Genomic DNA, 23,671 nt, shown 5'->3' with positions numbered 1-23,671 from the left:
GGAAGTACAGTATGCAGGATAGCTGCACTGATGAAGGAAGAAGAACAGAAGAATCCAATGAGAAAAGTCTTACAAGAGAGATCTCATCCTTCATCCCTTTCAGAGAGAATCAGAGACATATAACAGGAGATGGGAGCTAAAGACATTTCATTTCTGCAGGTAGAGATGACTCTCTGTGACATCATTAATCTGAATATAGACTGACATTAATGAATGCTTACATACACACACTGACAGCTGCAGTGTGCACATGTTGAGTTGTTACATTGAGGAATTAGTTTTGCTGCAGCTAATTCAGATAGTTTTCCTGAAATATGTCCTCTCCCAGACATAATTGAGTTCTATTCCGGAGATAAAATATGAAAAAAGGCCCAAATTGACCTCACTTTCATTGAAACAATGCCAGGGAATCCTCTTAGTAATAGATTAGTGCAAAGCAGATGAATGGTATTTGACTGGGGTAAATTTCAAACAGTGAGTAAGACAGTGAATTGTCATGGGATTCTGTTTTCTCAATTGTTAATGCTGTTGTTGTCACGAAGCATTTTTCAGGACCCTACGCAGACAGCAGAATCCAGAAGGGAGTGAAACAAACACGTGGGAAAGAAGACTAGAAACGGGGCTGGTAGACGAACAGGGGAGCGTGTCGATGGTGCGTTAGAAATTACCAGAATCCATGAGATGCATCTAGTTTTCTGAGTCATGTATATAGAACTTCAGTTTGATATTGTGTTGTTTAAAATTCAATTAAATTTATTTTTATATAGCGCCTTTCACAACATGGTTGCCCAAAGGCACTTAACAATGCAATTGACAATACCATACAAACTGTCAAGCAGGCAATGGATTACATAAGGAATTAAACAGGATGGTAAAGCTTAAAGTCATATGGCAAACACAAGGAGTTACCAAATGGGTGAACTCCCTGGTCTGTGTTAAAAAATCAAATAAAGGCCTTAGAGTTTGTATGGTCCCTAAAGACCTAAATGAGAACCTGCTCAGAGAGCACTATCAAATACCAAAGAGGGATTAAATCCTCAGTGAGATGACAGGGGTGCAGTGGTTCACAAAACTAGATGCATCTCATAGCTTCTGGTAATTTCTTCTTAATGACAAAAGTGCAGAGCTCTGTACCTTAATAGACCCTTTGGACATTACGGCTACCAGTGGCTCCCATTTGGGATTTGTTCGGCAGCTGAGATCTTTAATGGAACCATGGAAACAATTTTTGAAGGTTTGGAAGGAGTAAGAATGTTGATGATGTGATCATCTGGGCAGAGACCAAGGAAAAGTAAATGAGAGAGTTTGCAAAACTCTTCAAAGATTGCAACAATATGGTCTCAAATTAAATAGAAATGTCAGTTTGTCAGGCAGGACATCACATTCCTTTGAGACAGGCTGACACCCGCTGGGCTGCAACCAGATAATAACAAAATTAATGGCGACAAGAAAGCACTACAGAAAGCATTGGGCATGGTTAACTATTTGGGAAAGTTTTGCCAAAAGTAGCCTCTAATACCTTTACCCTTAAGAGATACTTCTGTCAAAGACTGGGTGGTCATGGCAAAAGATAAATGATGGGGAATGGAAAAAATTGAAAAAAAATACTTTTCACTGAGCCCGTGCTGGGTTGCTTTGACCCAGGTAGGAAAATATAGGTCTACAGATACATTACATCCAAAGAAGGACTGGGAGCTGTTCTGCTTCAGGAATATGAAGAAAGTTTGAGAAATGTTGCCTATGCAGCAAGATCACTGCCAGACACCAAGAGACAATACACACAGATTGAGAAAGAGTGTGTCAAGCTCGCAAACCCCTCCTCTTAAGGATGCTCCAGCCCTTCCTTGTTCTGTATCTCCTGCACCTGCACCTGCCTCTGGTTCCTGCCCCCCAAGCTATAAAAGCCAGACATTCCTGCCAATCTGGGCTCAGCTTTGGAAGATGGACGCCCAGAAGCCCGCCTACCCGCAAGTCCAGGAGCGACTCGATGGCATTGGCTTCCAACGGCGTCCTGACCATCTGGGTCAGGGACTGGAGCATTTAGTCCCGTTACCCCCCTTTTATTCCCCCTGACCCTTTGCCGGATCCCACTCCGGCTTTTAACTCTGTGTCTGGATGGATCTCCTGGTTTTGGACATTGGATCATTCTTGGATTTGCTACGGACTCCCTTGGACTTGTTTGCCTCAGAACACCAGCGCACCTTGGACACGCCCTCTGTTTTCCTTCCAACCCCTTTGCATGCTTTTTTCCCTGTGTTTTCCTCACTCTTTACCGGATTGTGCTGTCAGCCTAGGGTCCTGAAAGAACGCTTCGTGACAGAGTGCTTTGGTCTTGTGTTTGGATGTGAGAAATTCCACTCTAACATCATTGGCCTACAATTCATTGAAATAGAGACTGATCATAGGCCTCTTATCACTTTAAGTCAAAAGCACCTGAATGACATGACATCACGTATAAAGAGAAAGGTGATGAGACTGCAAGGTGACAATTATGAACTGCCTTATAAACCTGGGAAGTAGTGTATCTTGTTTTTGTGGATGCTCCCTCAAGATCAACAGCTGGGAGGCCACAGACAGTTGGCTTACAAGAGATAGAAGAAATCACCCGTCATGTTCATGTAGTTATGGAGACCATTCCTGTCAGGACAACAGTGAGACAAAAAATTATGAAGGGAAACCGCTACAGACAAATATTTGCAAAAGGTCATAAGGCTAATGCAGGGTGACTGGCCAAAACAAACCTGTCCTCAATATTATTCTCTTCGGGACACTTTGGCAGTGGTAGATGGGCTGTTGTTGAAAGACAATCAGATTGTGATTCCCACTTCACTGAGAAAGGAAGTACTTCAGAAGCTACTCGAAGGACATTTCGGCATTGAAAAAAACAAGCGACTAGAGAGTCTGTGTTTTGTCCAGGAATTAATCAAGAAAACAAAGACATAATTGCAAGCTGCACCAAATGCCTTAAGCATCAAAACAGAAAACAAAAAGAACCAAGGATCATGAATCCTCTGGCAGAAGGTAAGAACAGATTTGTTTCACTTTGAGGGCAAAGACTACTTATTAGTGATAGATTATTTGTCTAATTACCCAGAAATTGCAATCCTTACCCGTTCCACTGCCATTGGAGTGAAATTATTTTTTGCCAGGCATGGCATAGCCAATGTGGTGGTCTCTGATAATGGCCCCCAGAATTGCAGTAAAGAGTTTGCACAGTTTGCCTGCCAGTATAAGTTTGAGCGTGTTACTGTCAGTTCACATTTTCCACAAGCCAATGGAAAAGCAGAAAATGGTGTACAAATTGAAAAACAATAAAAAGGCATCAGAAAACAATGAGGATCTGTATTTGGCACTGTTAGCATACAGGACAGCACCTCTGGAGTGTGGGAAGTCTCCAGCAGAGCTTATCATGGGTCGGCAGTTGCAGACACTAGTTCAAAAAGTAAGGAACACAATCCAGCACCATAAATTTTACTATGACCGCTTGGCAAAACCATTACCTCCACTAAAAGTGGAGGACAGGGTGTTATATGCAGAGTGAAGATAATGGAATTGTATGGGGACTGTGCTTCAAGAAGTGGCTCCAAGAATTTATGTAGTACTTGCAGATGGAGGTGCGGTTGTGAGGAGGAATCACACACAGTTGCCAAAAACTCCTGACCAGGTTGTACAGAGCAGCCAAGAGGGCCCACCAGAGGAACACCAGACTCACCTAACGCAGCAAAAGGTAGCCAAGGATGAAGGAGAACAAATGTGTACTACAGTAGGTAATATCACGGGACAGTCATGTTATGTTTTGGAAGTGATTCAAAGTTATTATTTTTATTATTATTATTATTATTATTATTATTATTATTATTATATTTTTATTGTTATTCATTCCTGATTCTGCCTTTGGATGTTATGGCTTAAGTGTTCCTATTTCCTTTCATTTGAAAGCTGTTCATTTTCATGTATGCTTCAGTTTGTCAAAATAATCAGATGCAGGGGAGATGTAAAGATATATGTTAACATAAATAACCCTCTTGGGTTTCCGTAGGGAGTACAGTATATTAAGTGAAGGTGGCAACGGAATAAAGTCAGTTATTGAATAGATGCATTATCATGTATAGTGTAGACTCATTACAAAATGGTTCTGAAAAGACATTGAAAGACTCAGGAATTTGTAACATCTAATTATTTTTCTGTATTATGTTCATTGTGAGCTGGCCATGGCCCTGTGATAGTGAAGTTTTTGAATGAGGTGGGGTTTACAGATAATAGGTATTGAGAGGCTGAGGTGTGTCCACAGAGCTGATCTGAGAGTGTATCCCTAATTCACGGTCTGAGACTGTGATCATTCAATTGGTCTGGCTTTTTTTCCACTGCCTGAAGTATGATAAAAGTGAATATACTGTATAGATTGGATGGATTTTAGAGACAAAATTCTCCTTTAGCAGATAATAACTGTTCGATCAGAAGTCCACTAAAGTAAAAGAGTACTGTATGGCATGAAGAATCGCAAGCATTAAAAAAAACTAAATGAATGATAAGAATGTCAACCTTCAAGTTCATTTGCACTTTCTGACTCATCCTATCATTGCAGAGGAGCAGAAACATCTTTCCTTGTTTAGAAAAAGGCAGAGAAGTTGCCAGAATAGAACATTCTTTGATGAGAGGATGTGAGAGCCATTACCACAGAAAAAGAAGTGGATCTAAATGTATTTAGGAATCTGTTTGAGGACAATATTGCTGAGAAAGGCAGAAGTCAGACTGTAGGTCTATAAAAGAAATGGCAGCAAGATCTTCTGGCCTGGAAGAGGATCTCTCCTGTTCCATGTGTTATGATATCTTCAAGGATCCTGTTCTCCTGACATGCAGCCACAGCTTCTGTAAAGTCTGTCTGGAGCAGCACTGGAAACAGAAGGGCTCTCAGGAATGTCCAGCCTGCAGGAGAAGATCTTCAAGGGATCTGCCTCCCTTCAACTTGGCTCTTAAGAATGTGTGTGAGAAGTTCTTACGGGAACAGAGTCAGAGACCTCCAGCAGGGTCTGAAGAGCTCTGCAGTCTGCACAGGGAGAAGCTCAAGGTCTTCTGTATGACTGATGAAGAGCCTGTCTGCCTGGTTTGTCAGACCGCAGGAAAACACAAAAACCATGAGTTCTGTCCTGTGGAAGAAGCTGTGATGGATCGTAAGGTGAGAAATCATAATATTGAAAACATTTTTAGATACTATCTTCAAAAGGAAATTACCATGTTATAGTTGTGCCAGTTTGTTTATAGTATTCAATAGTATTTATAGTATATTATAAGTATTCTGAATTATTGGCTGTGTACAAAAGTCTAACATAGCAAACATTGGGAACAAAGCAAAAATAGCAACCATTTTAATTATTTTTAGAAAAAGAGGTCATAATTCATTAATATTTGAACAACTGAGCAGGTGTATAATGTATTAAAGTATGAAAAGAAATGTTTATTTTTGTATAGATTTACTAAATTTTCCCTTTAAGTGAATAAAATAGATTGAGACCTAATGGCAGTACCACAATATTCTTACAGTTTTATGTGGTATTCTAAATCCTTTGATGTTTGTTTAAAAATTTTAAAACCATAATAAAACCAGTGGTAAGATAGTAGGTCAGTCTAAAATGTAGGGAAGACTTATAAAAGAGTAAACCTACCTTAGTATAACCTCATTAAGATTTTAATACAGATGCATTAAAACACCATATGGGAAATGACTGAATAAAGGGGCTGTGTTTTTAATTCTTGAATTCAGGCAGCAGAGGGCTCTTTTTGACAAACTTCAGAATCTCTAGTGCTCTAGCTTCTACTCCAAAGGTCTGATGTCAAGGAAAATCATGCCCAGACATGAGAGAGGGCTAAACAATGGGATACTGTCAAACTGTGTACAATACAGTATGTGCATTCTAGGATTTTTTAGGTTTTAGTTTTTTAAAACGCTTCTTGATCAACAGTTGTTATATAGTCATAGCTTCAAAATATTCCGTTCTCCTGAATTTTTACTGAATTTATATTTATATACTGTATATGGTTCAGTTCATTTGAAATAAAGCTTCAGTTAACCAATTAAGAGGTCATTGAAATAGTAGAAACTTGATTTGTTTTCATTGAGCACTGAGCTGATACAGTAAGTACAGCACGACTACTTACACCGGGGTCCCATCAAACCACAGGAATGTTTCATTCTTGTGTAACCTACCCCTCAGGAATAATATACTGTTAAAACTGAGGTACTGGTGTCACTGCAGCACTCCAATGGAGGGGATGTAGAAACCCTGTACTAGAGAGACTGTATCTGCAGTGAAACTCCTCCGTCAACAGGATATTTCTCTTCTATGGTGTCAGTAATGTCTGCTGTCTGTCTGTTTCTGCAGTAAATTATCATCTCTTTCCAGGAAGAGCTCAAGGCTGCATTGGAGCATCTGAAAAAGAAACTTAAAGAGATTGATAAAGTTAAACAGACATCTGACCAAACTGCAGAGTTCATTAAGGTAATTGAGCTTTGAAAATATCAGAAACAGAAATAAAAATCTTCAGATTATTTTATTAACATTTCTGGATAAAGGGTAAGATGACTAATATCTCAAAATGTATCTAAGAAAGCTCAGAGAGAATAATTAATTTTTAAAAATGCAATAATAAGTGTGTTCTATCTGAAATAAAATAAATATTAAAATGTAATTGATGATGATACTGCTTAATCATTTTTGTAATTGCCAGCTGCTTGAACAACCTTTCAGTTGGATAGTCAACTTTAACCAAAAACTTCCCAAATATAGAGTAATAGATCTCAACCAGCAATCAATTTCCATTCCAGGCACAGACCCAACAGACCGAGAGGCAGATTAAGGAGGAGTTTGAGAAACTTCACCAGTTTCTACGAGATGAAGAGGAAGCCAGGATAGCTGCACTGAGGGAGGAAGAAAAGCAGAAGAGTCAGATGATGAAAGAAAAGTTTGAGAGCCTTACAAGAGAGATTTCATCACTTTCAGAGACCATCAGAGCCATAGAACAGGAGATGAGAGCTGACGACATTTTCTTCCTGCAGGTAGAGATGACTCTCTGTGACAACAATCCCTGACTATAGCCTGACAGTAATAAAAAGTTATGTTCACACTATGTGCTGTGCTGTGACACTAAGGCATCAGGTCTGTTGTGAGTCTCATACTGAAAACTAGGGATTCTTCTGAAGTCTCCAGGAGTCTCTTGGAATGGTGAGTCCTCTCCCAGACAGGGCTGTGTCCAGTTTGCAAGGAAATCTGAGACAAACTAACCTCACTTTCATACAGAGATATAGTATAATTCCTCTTCGACTGCAATCAGTCAGGGTTGGCAGCACTACTGACTGCTTACTATACAACAGTGTCTCTTCAATGGCATGGATAAATTTAGAATTTAATATATATATATCAATATACAGTATTAACATTTTTGGGATGTTTCATATTACACAAAAGAGATCTATTTTTATATAATATACAATCGCTGCATCATATACAAGGTATAATATATAATTAAGCCTGACTAAAGTGCAAATATATTGTTTTAAATGTAAAATTTCAATCACATGCTCTTTGTTGTTAAAAAAAATATTATTTATTTTCATTATTCAAACACACTTCATGCATCTGTGCACTCTGATTTGAGAACTCTTTACTGTTGCCTCTAGTATCATGGTCACTATTTAATCAGGAAAAGTAAAACTTAATTGGTGCCTAACATGTTCTTCACTATTCCTACAGAACTGTTTGAGAGTCTGTGTTTGTTAAGAATTAATAACTTGTCCTATTTTTTTTTCAGAACTACAAGGAGACAAAGAGAAGGTACAGTATGTGCACTCCAGTCTGTCTTCCTCTTTTCTATTGTACTGAGTCCTAACCCACAGCACTTTAAACCAACAGCAGCACTGAGTCCTGAATATTATTGCAGAGCCCAGCGCACACTGCAGGATCCAGAGGAGGTTTCAGGAGCACTGATTGATGTTGCCAAGTACCTGGGCTCTCTGAAGTACAGAGTCTGGGAGAAGATGCTGGGGATTGTTCAATACAGTGAGTACTGGGGTGCAGGATCACAAGGGGGATTTACAGGTTTTCACAGTACAGGAGGAACATTGAGAATTGTGGCATCACATGTAAGAGTCCTGGAGTGAAGTGACTGATCTCCAATTTGCTCTACAGGTGTCAATATTTAACCAGATTGTTCTGATGATCCTCTCCTGACAGTGTGTCTCATTTAAAGAGTCCCGACTCTTTAAATGATGTCCTCCTACTGAAACCAAGAGAAATGTGCTTTAAAAAAATACTTTTACCATTATACCCTTTTTTCCATTGTTCTAAAATATTTATCTCATTTACTGTAGATATCATCAATGGTTTCTGAATTTCTCAATTGAATTGTGTAACATAACATTCTTACATTTGACAGTAATGTAATTAACATTTTACATTTCAAATATTCTCTCTTCATACAGAAAATATAGTAAATTTTACACTGAGGTTTATGATGATGCTGTTATCTGTTAAATTTACAGTACCTTGTAATCTGAGAACTGAGAACTGTTCTAGAGATTTTAAAATGTATAATGTTATACTTTTTATGACCTACTTTAAATATATATATATAATTTACGTAATTTATAAACATTTTTATTTATAAAACATATCTTTGAGCAGGTCAGTGTTGATTTTGTTTTTTGTTTTCCCTATTAGTTCCTCTGTGTTTGAACACCAATACAGCATCACCACAACTTTCACTGTCAGAGGATCTAACTAGTGTGAGATATAGTGGTCAAAGACAGCAGCTTCCGGACAACCCAGAGAGGTTTGATAGCATTGTCTGTGTCCTTGGATCTGAGGGATTCACCTCAGGCACACACTGCTGGGATGTGGACGTGGAAGACAAAACTTGTTGGGTCTTGGGTGTTGTCAAAAAGTCCATCAAAAGGAAAGGATCATTCACTCTAAGACCAGAAGGAGGACTATGGGCTCTATGGCTATCGGGGGATGCCTACGGTGCACTGACCTCACCAGTGACACAAATCACTCTGAAGAGGAAACCCAAGAAAATCAGAGTGCAGCTCGACTATGACATGGGGGAGGTGTCATTCTCTGACCCCAGTGATGGGACAATCATCTACACTTTTAAACACAAATTTAATGAGATGATGTTTCCAGTTTTCTTTCCTGGCTCTGATCTTGGTCCTCTGCGAATCTGCCCAGTGAAGGTGTCAGTAACACAGTGTGTTGAGGATGAAGACCAGGGCAGATCTGGGATGAAAAATCATCCTTAAGCTTCAATGGCGTCACTGTGTGATATTGCTTAGACTCTGATAGCAGCTTGTAACACCACTTCCAACAGGATAGGAGGAGGAGAAGAATTGAAATGCAGCCGTAGTGGTTATTTGAAGAGACTTTAAAATTGTTCATTCTTCTTTGTATGACTGTGTGGAATCAAAACTAGTTATTCACCGGGGTGAGATAATTCTGAATAAGTTCCAATTGTAATGAAAATGTTTTTGAATTTCAGAGGTACCTTTAAAATCACTTACCTAATTCTGTCATCCAGTTTCTTAGTTACAGAGAGAAATCTGATTATTGTTTATTGAGCTATGATTGAAGACCAGTTAACCCCTAGCATGAATATGTTTCCAAGCTGTATTATCACTTACGTTGATCTCATGTTGTAATGTACAGTACAGTAACAAACCAAAAGTGGGTGAAATTCATTATTTCTTTGATTAAGAATTCATAGAGTGTTTGTAATGAAACTGTCATTTATTAAAAAGAAGTATTATCTGTGGACTTTGTAGAGATGCTAAAGCATTGTGGATTTCTAAAGCCATTATTTTTCTGTAAAGTGTAATTTGTGAACTGGCCATGGCCCTGTGATAACCTTGGCATTGAATGAGGTGGGTTTCAAAGACAGCAGCTATTAGGAGGATGAACTGTGATCCTGTGTCGTCAGAGCTGATCTGAGAGTGTATCCATAGTTCACACTCTGACACTGTGAGCCATCAATTGGGCTGGCATTTTTCCCACCATCTGAAGTATCATAAAAGTTAATATACTATACAGTGTAGTTTCATGTTAGAGAATACTACTTTAACCTTTGAAACCTTAGGCTTCACTTGGCCGTTCCCCACTATGTATCCCAAGTACTGTACCTTGTCTCTGAAGTTCCTAACACATTTTTCTGTAGATTGATGGTGAGACCTGCCCTTGCTTCATGTATTTCCTCAAGTACCAATTCTAACTTCTTCAAGTAGTTCTCGCAATCAAGGTTGTAAATAATTACATGATCAAGAAACTGTATGCAGCAGTACAGTATAACCTAGGTGACATTGCAAACGATTCATGAAATGCTGAAATGTTGCTGGTGCCCTGTGCAACCCAAATGACATCATTCTGAATTGGTAAAGGCCACAAGAAGTACAAAAGGCAGTTTTACATTTTGACCATTCTTCTAGTAAAATTTGCCAATATCCTTTAGTTTAATCCAAAGTAGATATAAATGTAGCTCCACCTAGTAAATTAAGTGATTCAACTATTTTTGGCATGGGGTATGAATCAAACTTTGAAATTTCATTTATTTCCCTGAAATCAACACAAAACCTGGTTTCTCCATTCTTTTTAGGTACAATAACTACTGGGGAGCACAAAGGACTAGTGGAAGGCTCAAGAACTCCTAAAGCTATCATTTGCTCAATTTCCTTATCTACTACAGGTTTTAATTTTTCAGGAATTTGCTTACGTTTTGTCCTAATAGGGGAATGCTGCCTAGTATCTGCCACGTGCTGAATTACATCAGTTTTCCCTGGCAGATTGGTAAAAACATTTGTAAATTTTCTCAGCATTTGATCAAACTCAGCATGTAGCTAAGTTGTGAGAGTATTACCTCTTGGACTATCACAATTGTACCCTACATCTTTCAATCGGGCATAAGCTTTCTGCCATATCCCTCCTTAATTTAGGCAAAATGATTAAAGCCAGGTTTTGCTTTCTTTCCACCAAAGGTTTTAGAAGATTGATATGAAAGATTTTTTTCTTTTGTGTCAGAAAGAGCAGTTTCGTAATCTACAGGCCCTACTTGTCTTAGTACTTGAAAGGGGCCTTGCCATCTCGCCAGTAGCTTATTCTCTGAAGTAGGTAACAGTAGCAGAACCTTACAGTATCACCTACCTTAAGTTGTATTTCTTTGATATGCCTATTGTACCATTTATTTTGACTTGAACCTGCTTCAGGTTTTCTTTAGCCAGCTTTGTGTAACTAGCAATCTTTTCCCTAATGTTGATGATATAGTCTATTACAGTATCTTGGTGGAGTCTGCAATATGACCTCCCCAACTCTTCTTTATGTGATTTAATGGAGCACAAGGCTGTCGACCATATAACATCTCAAAGGGAGAAAATCCCTTAGATTCCTGAGGCACTTCTTGCTAGGCAAATAGCAGGTAGGGCAATATCTTGCCCCACTGTTTAGGCTCTGTGTGGACATATTTTGTTTAGCATATGCTTCAAGGTTTGATTCATTTTTTCCACCAGTCTGAGGTGAGGATGATAAAGGGTAGTCCTTATTGCTGAAATCTGAAGAAGTTCATACAGTTCCTTCAACAGGAATGATGTGAAATTGGTACCTCGATCTGTTAAAAGTTCCCTGGGTATACCCACTCAATTAAACAATGTGACAAATTCCTCTACAATCCATTTAGCAGTAGCTGTTCTCAGAGGAACTGCTTCTGGATATCTGGTCATATAATCACTGATGACTAATGTATATTTATTACCCCTGGAACTAGGAGACAAAGGACCCAGAATATCCATTGAAATTCTCTTAAATGAAGTATCTACCACAGGAATGGGAATCAAGGTATGTCGGTTCCTTGCTAATTCTGGTGCCACTAATTGGCATTCTTTACAGAACCTACAGTATTCAGCTACTGTACATCATGAATGTTTGGCCAACAAAATCATTGTAATATTCTTACCAAAGACTTATAACTCCCCATGTGTCCCGCTAAAGAAATTTCATGAGCTATTTGCAATACTGTATGTCCTCTCGTAACATCTTTGGAACAACTGTAGCGGCGAGGCTTATTAATAAGAAAGAATTAAGTGTTTCTGAGCTTTCCCAAATTAGGCCTCATCTCTCTGTTCATCTCTGTGGTGCAGCCACAGAGAAACTATTCATGCAGGGTGATTTAAGGTCCTAGGACAGCTCCCAAAGGGGGATGCACTTAGCTAAGCCTGGCTATCATGATCAATGGTCATGCATTGGCGCCTATCTGTCTAGGGAGTGCCAGATGGACATCTGGACTGCATTCCTAAGTGTCAGGAGTAAGTGACTCATATCTCACCTTGATCAACCAATCAGGGACTGGTAGGGCCGAGTAACCCACGTGGGACTCTGATGCCCATGGAACTTTCAGCCAATCAACGAGCTGAAGTTCCTCCAGGTAAAAACAGGCAACACAGAGAGCCTGTGAGATTCAGAAGGGAGAAATTCAGTAAGATTCAGGAGATTCAATGAGATTCAGTAAGATTCTGGAGAGGATTCTGTGGACTGTTCTAAAGGGAATTCAAAGGAGAATTCCAGGGCAGGACGGCCCAGGAGCAGAAGGCTCCCAAGGGCAGGACATTCTCGCAGCGCACCTCCTGACCATCCTGAGACTCAGCCCGGACAACCACGGAACGGCCAGTGTGTCCGAGTGCCAGAACTTTCCTTTGTTCTAAGAGTCTAGAGTGGAGGTTGCCAGAGAGTAACCAGCAGCAGGCCTCGTGAACAGGTCGGAACTGTGGACAGCTGAATCACTATTCAGAACTAGCTCTTCATCAGGAACGAACCGGTCCTCTTCCTGACTTGCTGGGACCCACAGTCATCTTTTCTCCTGTGCACAAACTTTGCTAGTTAAAGCCAACAGTGAGCCTCAGCAGCGCACCGTCGCAAGCCGCACAGCACAGCATGGCACGGAGCCAGAGAGCGCGGATTGGACAGCAACAGCCTGCAACTGTTTCTTTGTGCCCGCGGGAGATCTGAATCCCCAGAGATTGGATGAGTATTCAACTTCAATGCATTACAGCTCGAGAATTCAATTGTTATCCCAACCAGTTGATATCAATTTAATTCCTAAGAGTTATGTACTTGTTTTGAGTATCTGATGTAGAAGTTATAACCAAGTGCATTTACGAAACGGTCTTAATGAATGATATACTGAACGTATGTCCTCTTGATATATGTAACTCTTTGTAACTGACTGAATATATATCTTTTGTATTCTGATAACCCTCTCGATAAGATCTGTTAGGTTTACATGCATATTTTATGTATTAATAAATGTATCCTCGTGTATTAGTACCTGTGTGTGTGCGTTGTTTGAGTTATGTCACATGGTTGGATTCTAAAGCCATCAAAAGAATCAATTTTGTGATTTACTGCTACAATTAATAATTTTCTCAGTAAATGCCCAAACCCTACAGAACTGGTGCCTTCAGAGAGCCACTATGATTACATATTTGGCGTCCCTGAGCCGGTTTTCCTACACAACCAACTGCTTAATTCTTTTATTCGTTTTTGATTGTTTACAATTCCTATAAAAAATTCCATTGTGTACATGGTAAAAAGGAAACTTAACATCTTTAAAATTATCAGAAAACAGATGGTCAAAAATGTATTTCAATGTTTTGTCCTCTCTTTGATACTGTGCAATGTCTATACACTTATTTTCAGGTCCCATCAACAAATCTACTAATCTTGTTTTTAGTTTTCTTCTTTCCCCCCTTCGATGGATGCTGCTTTTCTTCACCCTCAAAAATATCTAGAGAAAATGAGAAATGGTCCTCTTCTGCCGAGTCCAATGTTTTTTTCTTTTTTTTTGTCTGGTTCCGCATAACTATAGACAGAGGTGTTCCTTTCTCTGTCCGATTCAACAAGTCAGAGAGAAAAGGAATGTCTTGTACCAGTATTACTGGAAAGGGTACATTTTTAACTAGGCCCACGGTCATCTGTATCTCCTGATCTGCAATTCTCAGTTTAATGTGTTTAATAGGTTACTCCCTGGTATATCCGTGCACATAGGTAATAGTTGTGACCCCCACAGTTACATGACTTCTTAGCAAGGTTAGATTTAACAAAGGTTTGCCGGATTGTCTACTAGTCTACCAGTGTCTACTAACCCCTTTACCATCTTTCCCTCACCATCTTACAGTCACCAAAGCAAACAGAAGATTCTTTGCAGAAACAGTTTTGCTGACTTGTCTTTAGATGGGGCCTGGTTTAGAGGAAAAAAGCGAAAACAAAGTCCAAATTCACCAGATCTATAACATTGTTTCTCCTGAGACACTGTTTTCAATGTCCTTTGGTTGTCTATAATAATAATAATAATAATAATAATAATAATAATAATAATTGCTTACACTTATAGCGCATTTCTGGACACTCCACTCAAAGCACTTTACAGGTAATGGGGACTCCCCTGCACCACCACCAATGTGCAGCCCCACCTGGATGATGCAATGGTGGGCATAATACACCAGAACACTCACCACACATCAGCTATTAGTGGGGAGAAGAGCAGAGTAATGAAGCCAATTCACAGATTGGGATTATTAGGAGCTCATGATTGGTAAGGGCCAATGGGAAATGTGGCCAGGACATCAGGATTATACCTGTACTCTTTTCAAGAAACGCCCTGGGACTTGTAATGACCACAGAGAGTCAGGACCTTGGTTTTATGTCTCATCTGAAGGACAGTGCCTGTTTACAGTATAGTGTCCTCATCACTATACTGAGGCATTAGGACCCACATGGACCGCAGGGTGAGCGCCCCTTGCTGGCCTCTCTTCCAGCAGCAACCTTAGTTTTTCCCAGTAGGTCTCTCATCCAGGTACTGACCAGGCTCACATCTGCTTAGCTTCAGTGGGTTGTCAGTTGCGAGTTGCAGGGCGATATGGCTACTGGATATCTTATTTTATCTTAGCAATTTTTTTCAGGTGGGTCAACAGACAATCCAGCTGATGCTGTAGATTCCATAATGGCTGGTTCCTTCCCACTTTCAGTAGCTTACCGGAACTTCTGAGTCCAAACAAATGTGTCTTTGGGTCATGCACCTCCATTAGCCACCAAGGTCTCATCTTCATCTGCTATAGCACCTTTCTCCAGCATGCCGCTTTCTTCAGGGGTGTGGGAAATTCCAAGTGATTCAGTTTCTTCTGTTTTCCTTGTTTTAGGACTCAATTACTATAGTTTCGTTTTATGCATCCTTCCCAAAACTCCCAAAATAGCAGTCTTCAAATGCAAACAAAATTGTATTTAATGCCTTCAAACAGTGACAACAAAAAAAGCACCTCATAGAAGCTCCACGCGTGTGCAATAAACGATATTGATTTTGTTACATAAACATACAGTACTACAGTAACTAACGTGAAATAACATGTATAAAAAGTGGTAGTTTTAAGCTTTTCTGCGCATACGCTCGATACCGGAGTCAACAAGCATACTTTTAGAATTTGATTAATAGGGAATATAATATGGAATCGTGTATCTAAAGAAATTAATAACGATATAATTATATTCATGTACTGCAACACAAGAATAGTATATGCTGACTACTAAACGACAGGTTGCATGTTCAAATCCAGCCAGTGCCATGACTTTTATTTTATCAAACATTTCTTTGAAAAAAGAGAATAGCAATATTATGGACACTTAATTGACAATAAATATAGAAAAGCACATATTAAATTTAGGAAATTTGGTTTCTGTCAAAGCGCAATGAAACCTATAACTTGATTCTTATGGACGCCCGGTACCACCAGGGATTAAAAAAAAAAACATGCAATCGCGTATCTAAAGAAATAACAGTATAACTATGTTCATGCACAAACAGCAGCATGTTACATTATTAGTGTGGGTGTCTCCTCTTGCCAGAAAGCTCTAAATTGCATTTTGAGTGCGGTTTTTTGACTTTTTTAAAATTACAACCTATAAATAAAGCTGATACTGTTAAAACCTTTAATTATTTTAAACTGTATTACAGCAGCACAATGCACAATGCAACGTAAATCGCTAACTTTGTCTTCTGTGTAATAATGTTCAGAAATAAGAAATTAGATTGCTCATAAATCTAATCACCTATTCTACGTAAACACAGCGTAATTGCTCTATGAAAATGCTCTTTTTCTTGTTCGTTTAGGAGACCTTGATCGAAACTGATTTGAGATGTCAGAACGGATTTATTTTCTGTGTATTTCTGTGTGCGCATTTCCTACATTGCTTCGTTTGTCGAGATTTTAACTTTATATTTAGGCTCAGGATTTCAACTATAAATCGTACACTAATTACTAGCAGTAAATATTGATGTTATGCTCCCTCTTACCACAAAAATATATATGTATTGTAGCTGGAATGAACTTTTTTTCGCACGTGTCTCTACCTACTGCGACTCGAACAGGCACCCAGAGGTGGGGGGTGCGTCTTTCAACCTCCATAACTAAAATGCCAAATAGGAGTGGCACAGCGCGGTTTTCATCACTCTCTGCGGGAGTGCTGGCTGTGATGAATTTAACCGGTTTCACCGGTATTTTCAAAGTAGAAGGTCTAGCAAAGTCATGTACCATAAAAGTATGGTAGTTAAAAAGCATTAATACTTTCGCTTGGGTTTAAATAAAGTCGATGTTTTCTGTTTTGGGTAGACTTGACTATTTAGCCATGAGATATGCAAAAGACTGTCATTAAACAACCTTATGTTTATTAATCTTCCTTGTTATGCACAGTGGGAATGGTAATGTAATGGGAATTAATTTAATCACAGAGATCTCTCTGGTCGGGGTGCGGGAGAGCCGGCTGGCAGGCGATGACGGAGAAGAAAATAAACGCAGCTTTTAACTCCGCAAGTCTGAGTTTTTGTGTCCGTCATCGTTACACTATCATTCTGTCCATCGAAAACCTGTTTATATGTGACCTTTCAGAACACCTATCTATTTTCTTCCTAGCACAATTTATGAGCACTCTGTGATTAAATTAATTCTCATTACATTACCATTAGAACATTTTAAAAGATTGCGTCGACAAGCCGGGCGTAACAATTGTTTCCTTTTTCTGATCACTCACTGTTTGGATACTTGTCTCACCTGTCCTGTTCTTTTTCTTGTTATTTGCTGTGTATGCCTGCTGCGATCCACTCCTGCCCGCACACCTAAAGAAGACTACTTTACATTTCTTTGTGCCATCCATAGTGCAATTAACTCTTGCTAACACATTTCCGGCCTTTTCAAAGTCTGTGCTGTCCTTTGAAAGCGAGATGATCTCTGGTTCTTTGACAAAACAAGGCTCGCCAGATAATGTGAAAAAGACACGAATCGAAACCTGTTTTAATAGCTTTTAAAGTCGTGCAATGTGTAAGCAGGAACACATCATTATATCTTATATATGAAAAATACATAAAATAGCTAACAAACAAACGCAAACGTGTTTTTAATAAAAGGCACTGAGGGAGAAGGCACTCAGGGCTCTCTAGCAATAAGAAGGAGGCTCTTCAACATCAATCCACCAACAAGAATCTGGCTCCAAATGTTTGAAAGTGTAGTCCAACCCATTGCCCTATACGGCAGTGAAGTGTGGGGTCCCCTCACAGATCAGGAGTACACTCAATGGAACAAACACCCCACAGAAACTCTGCACATGGAGATCTTTAGAAACATCCTCCGTGTGCAGAGAAAAACACCTAACAACGGGTGCAGGGCTGGATTAGGCCAGTGCCCACTATTGATAAACATACAGAAAAGAATATTAAAGTATTGGCTTTAATAATAGCCGTACAGAACATTAAAACTTCCCCTTTCGATTCAACGGGTGTCTGAGTCGCTGTGTCCTATCTTCTGACAATCGCTGTTGTGAATGTCTGTAGAGTGTATCTTTAGTACTATATTTTTATATTATATTCCCCTATTAATCAAACTCTAAGAGTATGTATCGGCTTGTCCCCCCCTCCCGCCCCTCTGTGTGTACAGTAGAGCCTCCTGTCCTGGATGGTGGAGCCCATACAGCTGTGTCTGGAGAGAATGCAGGGTATCAGCTTCAACCACATGGCTGGGCAGCTTGTTCCCCCCTCCCGCCCCTCTCTGTGTACAGTAGAGCCTCCTGTCCTGGCTGGGGGGAACAAGCTGCCCGGCCATGTGGAATGCTACAGAACCCTAAACAGACAATACACACTTGCCGAATATTTGACCAAGATATCCAGACACAGCTGGATGAGCTCCACCAGCCAGGACAGGCACTAAATCAAATAAAGTTTATTATTGTAATATTTATTATATGTATGTGTGAGTGTGTGTGCATGCGCGCTCATGTTGGTCATTAAGAATTTCTGGGATTCCTATGAGATGATGACTTGTAAGTGGTTCTTGGATGCTTTGGTTAGATTAGGGGTGGTACTTGGTCCAAAAAGTTTGAGAACCACTGTCATAAAACATTTGCACATATTGTTAAATTATTACTTGTTTTTCAGGAAGTTGAAAAAACAATTGAATTACTTATCCAGTCTCTCGAAATAAAATTACTTTTCAAGCAATGACTTTAAAAGCTATAAAAACAGGTTTCGATTCGTGTCTTTTTCACATTATCTGGCGAGCCTTGTTTTGTCAAAGAACCAGAGATCATCTCGCTTTCAAAGGACAGCACAGACTTTGAAAAGGCCACAAATGTGTTAGCAAGAGTTAATTGCACTATGGATCGCACAAAGAAATGTAAAGTAGTCTTCTTTAGGTGTGCGGGCAGGAGTGGATCGCAGCAGGCATACACAGCAAATAACAAGAAAACAAAGAACAGGACAGGTGAGACGAGTATACAAACAGTGAGTGATCAGAAAAAGGAAACAACTGTTACGCCCGGCTTTTTGACGCAATTTTTTTTAATTTGCTAATGGTAATGTAATGAGAATTAATTTAATCACAGAGTGCTCATAAATTGTGCTAGGAAGAAAATAGATAGGTGTTCTGAAAGGTCACATATAAACAGGTTTTCGATGGACAGAATGATAGTGTAACGATGACGGACACAAAAACTCAGACTTGCGGAGTTAAAAGCTGCGTTTATTTTCTTCTCCGTCATCGCCTGCCAGCCGGCTCTCCCGCACCCCGACCAGAGAGATCTCTGTGATTAAATTAATTCCCATTACATTACCATTCCCACTGTGCATAACAAGGGAGATTAATAAACATAAGGTTGTTTAATGACAGTCTATTGCATATCTCATGGCTAAATAGTCAAGTCTACCCAAAACAGAAAACATCGACTTTATTTAAACCCAAGCGAAAGTATTAATGCTTTTTAACTACCATACTTTTATGGTACATGACTTTGCTAGACCTTCTACTTTGAAAATACCGGTGAAACCGGTTAAATTCGTCACAGCCAGCACTCCCGCAGAGAGTGATGAAAACCGCACTGTGCCACTCTTATTTGGCATTTTAGTTATGGAGGCAGAAAGACGTTTATGTTTTTAAAACTCTTGAATTTGACATTGAATATTAACAAATACACCCAAAATGTATGAGGTGTAATTGACTTCTACCGTAGATAGGCCTGAAACTGTTATTATTGTGAGCACAATTCAACCCAAACTTTCTCATTAAAAATGTTATTCAGTGAAGTATTTCTTGCAATCAAACCAGTAGAAGTTGTGAGACCTGTTTGAAGACCATCTGAACCCTAACCTTAACCTTACCCAAACCCTTTGCTAGGGTTAGGGTTAAGATTCTGACAAAACATAGAACGATTTTGATTGCATGGTTGTGTTTTAGAATAGAAATTAAGTTTAGGAAAAGTGATATTTCAATGTTGTCTTCACGTTTGTTTTCTGACAACTAGGCTATATGCACTGCCCTGGACTTAAAGGACATGTCCTCTAAAATACCTATAGATCAAAAGTGAGAAAAACTTGAATGTACTTTTAAAATTCTTGAATTTGGCATTGACTATAAGGGCATATTAACAAATACAGCCAAAATGTATGAGGTGTTATTGACTAATAACATTGACTAGGCCTGAAAACGTAGTAATTGTGAGCAGAATTCAACCCAAAATTTCCAATAACTGAATATTTGTCAAAAAAAGAATCTTAGCATTGTGGATATGTTCTCTTTTCGTTTGGTAAGGTGGCAAAGTTATTTCTCATTAAAAATATTATTCAGTGAAGTACTTCTTGAAATCAAACCAGTGGAAGTTGTGGGACCTGTTTTAAGAACATCTGAGCCCTAACCTAATTCCGACAAAAGGTAGTACATTTTTTATTACGTGGCTGTGTTTTAGAGCAGAAATGAAATTGAGGAAAAGTGATATTTCATTGCTATGTTCACATTTTTTTCTTACTGTTTAAAGAAAAGGATGTATGAAACTCATTTACCAGAAGTCTGCTGCCTCTTCAACATGCACATAATCCAACACAAAATACAACCTGTTAGAAAGTATGAGAAAACATTCCACATTCTCAGCCTCGAGCAAGTCATGGATCATCAAGATTGTTGAATCTAGGAGAAGAATTCTAAATGTTTGTTTTTGCTCATCTTCTCTCGTTGCTACTTTAAATTTTATTTATAATCCTTATCAAAATGAATACAGGTGTATTTTTTTTTGTGGGTCCAACAACTAGGATACTTCAGATTAGTTATTCAGAGGTACAGCCACAATGCCTACAGTTAGAGGCATTATTCTATAATTTTAATAATCTCAGATGGACTTAATTTTTCATCATTGCTCCCAGAAATATATAAGCAGCATAATTACTTCCAACCATTGCTGGAGGTTAACTGACAGTGAAAGCCAAGGGAGTTGGAAATGGGTAGATGGAACACCAGTGGACATTTTCTGTTCTTGTGTAATGAAGAGACCCCCTCGTCAATAAATGAGCAACTGCAGTCTGAGTGATTTTCACCCTTTGTCCTGCAGTATTTCATACTTTCTTCTTGATATGTCACAGAACGTTTGCTATCATTTTGACCCATTTCAATTTATGAATTTTGAACTTTTTTGAACTTTTTTGAAAATAACTTTTAATTTATTTGATTTAAACATTTTGTCAAACTGTTTCTGCTTTCTAAAATTTGGCAATAAGAACTGGTAAGAATTTCTAGGTTTCAGAACATTAAACTAATTTAAGATCTGGACAGTTCATACTGTTAGACTTACAAGCTGCTCTCCAATATTGCTTGGCCTACTCAACATGTTAGTCTCATTAAACCAATCCGTGCTCAATACTGACTACAACAGTACTTGTGAGCTGGTGTTTTTGTACTAAGAGAATTATTTCAAGGTCTACCTCTATATTGCTAAGTATAATGAATTAAGTAAGCTAACCCTAACTCAAACCCTGAAACAAAACAGGCTCTACAGTTCAACTGAACAGCAACGTCAACAGATCATAAACATGTTAGTGTTAGCAGGCAAAATAAAAAGACAGAATTACAGGAAACAAGTGACTTCCTTTCTGGAATGTAGGTACTGGAATGCTGGGGAGACCAACAATGAGGGTGATGAAGACTGTGGAGACCTGAGGAACAGCAAGTTAAATAATGTACAGTACCTTGCACCTTTCACAGTTCGTGGATCTGTGAGAAGAGAGCCTAACCACCACAACTGTTCAAGCTTCATCTGCACTCACTCAGGTCTCAATTCAAAATCAGAAACAGCACTTAGGTATTTAATGATAATCTGCCATGTTTGTCTAATTGTTATTCTTGCAGTGGTCAAAGGGTTTGTGTGAAACTGTCAATCATTGTCATCTTTATTTCTAGGGTTAATTTTAGTGCTTCTTGCTTTTCAATATAAAGGTAGAAACCAGAACAGGTGTGACAACAGTCTGGTGTTTACAGTTCCACGTTGTAAAATAACTAGTACTGTAGCTCAGCCTGGATTAAGTACAATTTGAATTTGGGGCTGTCATTGTCCATTTTTAGATGATCGCTATTTGTGTCCTACCCCAGTAATATTCAGATATGGTTCTGATCATGTCAGAATTCATGTGAATTTGTGTCATTTATTTTTAAGTTCTTCACTTATATATTAGTACTGTGATCAAAGATATTCTGTCCTGATGTGCGTGTAAATACAGAAGTAAAAAATATCAATTGTTCCTTTCTTATTCTTTAACTTTTTGGCCTTGATGTGGAAACAAAACAGAGCTGAATAAAGTTCAATGCGTCAGAAATGTAACAAAGTAAAACAGAGAAAAAACTTGGATTGTTTGATCTTAATAATAGATAATATGAGCATCTGAAAGTAATAAATAACTATTCATTCATTATCATAAAGTTTCTAATGATGTCAAGGTCAGTGAAGCCTATCTTGAAAGGACAGAGCTAAAATCCCAGAATTCCATACCCAGAAGCACATACTACGTACCTGGATGGGGATCCCAATCCATCACATGGCCACACAGGAAAGGACAATCCAAGGATAGTTATTAACATCAACTGCCAACTACCATTTGGAGTGGGGAGGAATATTGATGTTTATTGTACAAATCTCTACAATTGCACATAAAAGACAAGTCATGCCTTTTTTCAGTGTACTAAAGTCATGTTATTCTGTTAAAAAATGTAATGAAAGTAATGTTTTTTTCATCACGTTGTTTTTCACAAATGAAGACGTTCACTGTGCAAAAGATAAAGCAAAAATAGTCCTATTTACACTACACAAAGCCACAACTTCACATTGAAGACTCCAACCTCAGCTCAACCTGATAGTATTACTGGCTTGCTTGACTTATTTAATCTTTGTGGAAACCAGGTTTTAGTCTATTTTTCAAACTTTCAGATCACAGATAAAAATTAAATACAGTCTACCCCTTGCTACAACAAGTTCAGTTTGTTCAGTCTCTGAATTGAGTATGAATATTTTTACAAAAGCAGACTGTTTCCAGCTGTAAAATCACTTATGTCCTGCACTACATGAATAAAGCACTTACTGTATCTTACCTGGCTTCTTGTAGTACGCAAGTTGTAATCTGTAGGTTCCAGCACCAGAAACAAGTATAATCATATTATTTGTTCACCTTCAATGGAACAAACTGACTCTCTTCAGCTCATTAGCAGTGATGGCAACGTGGTGTAGAATGAGGTTTTAATGCAGCAGAGCTAATTACACCATTGTGACAGTACCAAGGCATACTGTATGGTACATGTTGCTAGACACATTGTCAGGTCAATGTCAGGAAATAGAAAATGACAATATCAAGTGCACAAAGAAAAGGAACAGGTAGAATAAGCAGTGATAGATTATTATATAAAGCAAATAGGAAAGGAAAACAGTGAACAATTATTTTCGAAAATGTTTTTGCTTTTAGAAAATGTTTTGAAATAACTCTACTAAATCCCTCTACCACCTTCCTAGATTATTTTGTATTCAAGTGCACAAGCTCTAACAAGTGAAAACCAATAAAGCACAAGTTATGACTAAAACTGTTTTTTTTTTTAAAACAGTTACACATGTCTGGAACAAACTGGAGCAAAATGGAACTGACTACCCACCTTTGTTATTGAAGTAGATTCCCTGGGACTTGTATCAGGATCAGATGCAATGAAGATTCTTGGAATCACAGGAGACAAGGTGCAATAACATACCCAACTGGACACCAGTCCATCCTACACACACTTGCACATGCACAAGTACACAGGGAT

The 23,671-nt window shown here is 38.7% G+C and overlaps 1 protein-coding gene across 2 annotated transcripts; it reads left to right on the top strand.

Moving 5' to 3' along the window:
• The first annotated feature begins 4,622 nt into the window (after positions 1-4,622).
• Positions 4,623-9,806, top strand: LOC102698547 (E3 ubiquitin-protein ligase TRIM35-like). 2 transcript variants are annotated; one of them, XM_006631652.3, is made up of 6 exons: positions 4,623-5,176; positions 6,402-6,497; positions 6,824-7,054; positions 7,807-7,829; positions 7,936-8,054; positions 8,715-9,806. In XM_006631652.3, exons 1-6 carry the CDS (start codon positions 4,772-4,774, stop codon positions 9,293-9,295), a joined length of 1,455 nt encoding a protein of 484 aa, XP_006631715.2. In that variant the 5' UTR covers positions 4,623-4,771; the 3' UTR covers positions 9,296-9,806. The 2 variants fall into 2 exon arrangements, with proteins under 2 accessions (XP_006631715.2, XP_069051999.1); XM_069195898.1 differs by lacking the exon at positions 7,807-7,829 and having other exon boundaries at positions 7,892-8,054.
• The last annotated feature ends 13,865 nt before the right edge of the window (positions 9,807-23,671 follow it).

The sequence above is a fragment of the Lepisosteus oculatus genome, chromosome 11, assembly GCF_040954835.1.
Source record: "Lepisosteus oculatus isolate fLepOcu1 chromosome 11, fLepOcu1.hap2, whole genome shotgun sequence".
NCBI classification, from domain to species: Eukaryota; Metazoa; Chordata; class Actinopteri; order Semionotiformes; family Lepisosteidae; genus Lepisosteus; species Lepisosteus oculatus.
This window is presented reverse-complemented; position numbering and strand designations above follow the sequence as displayed.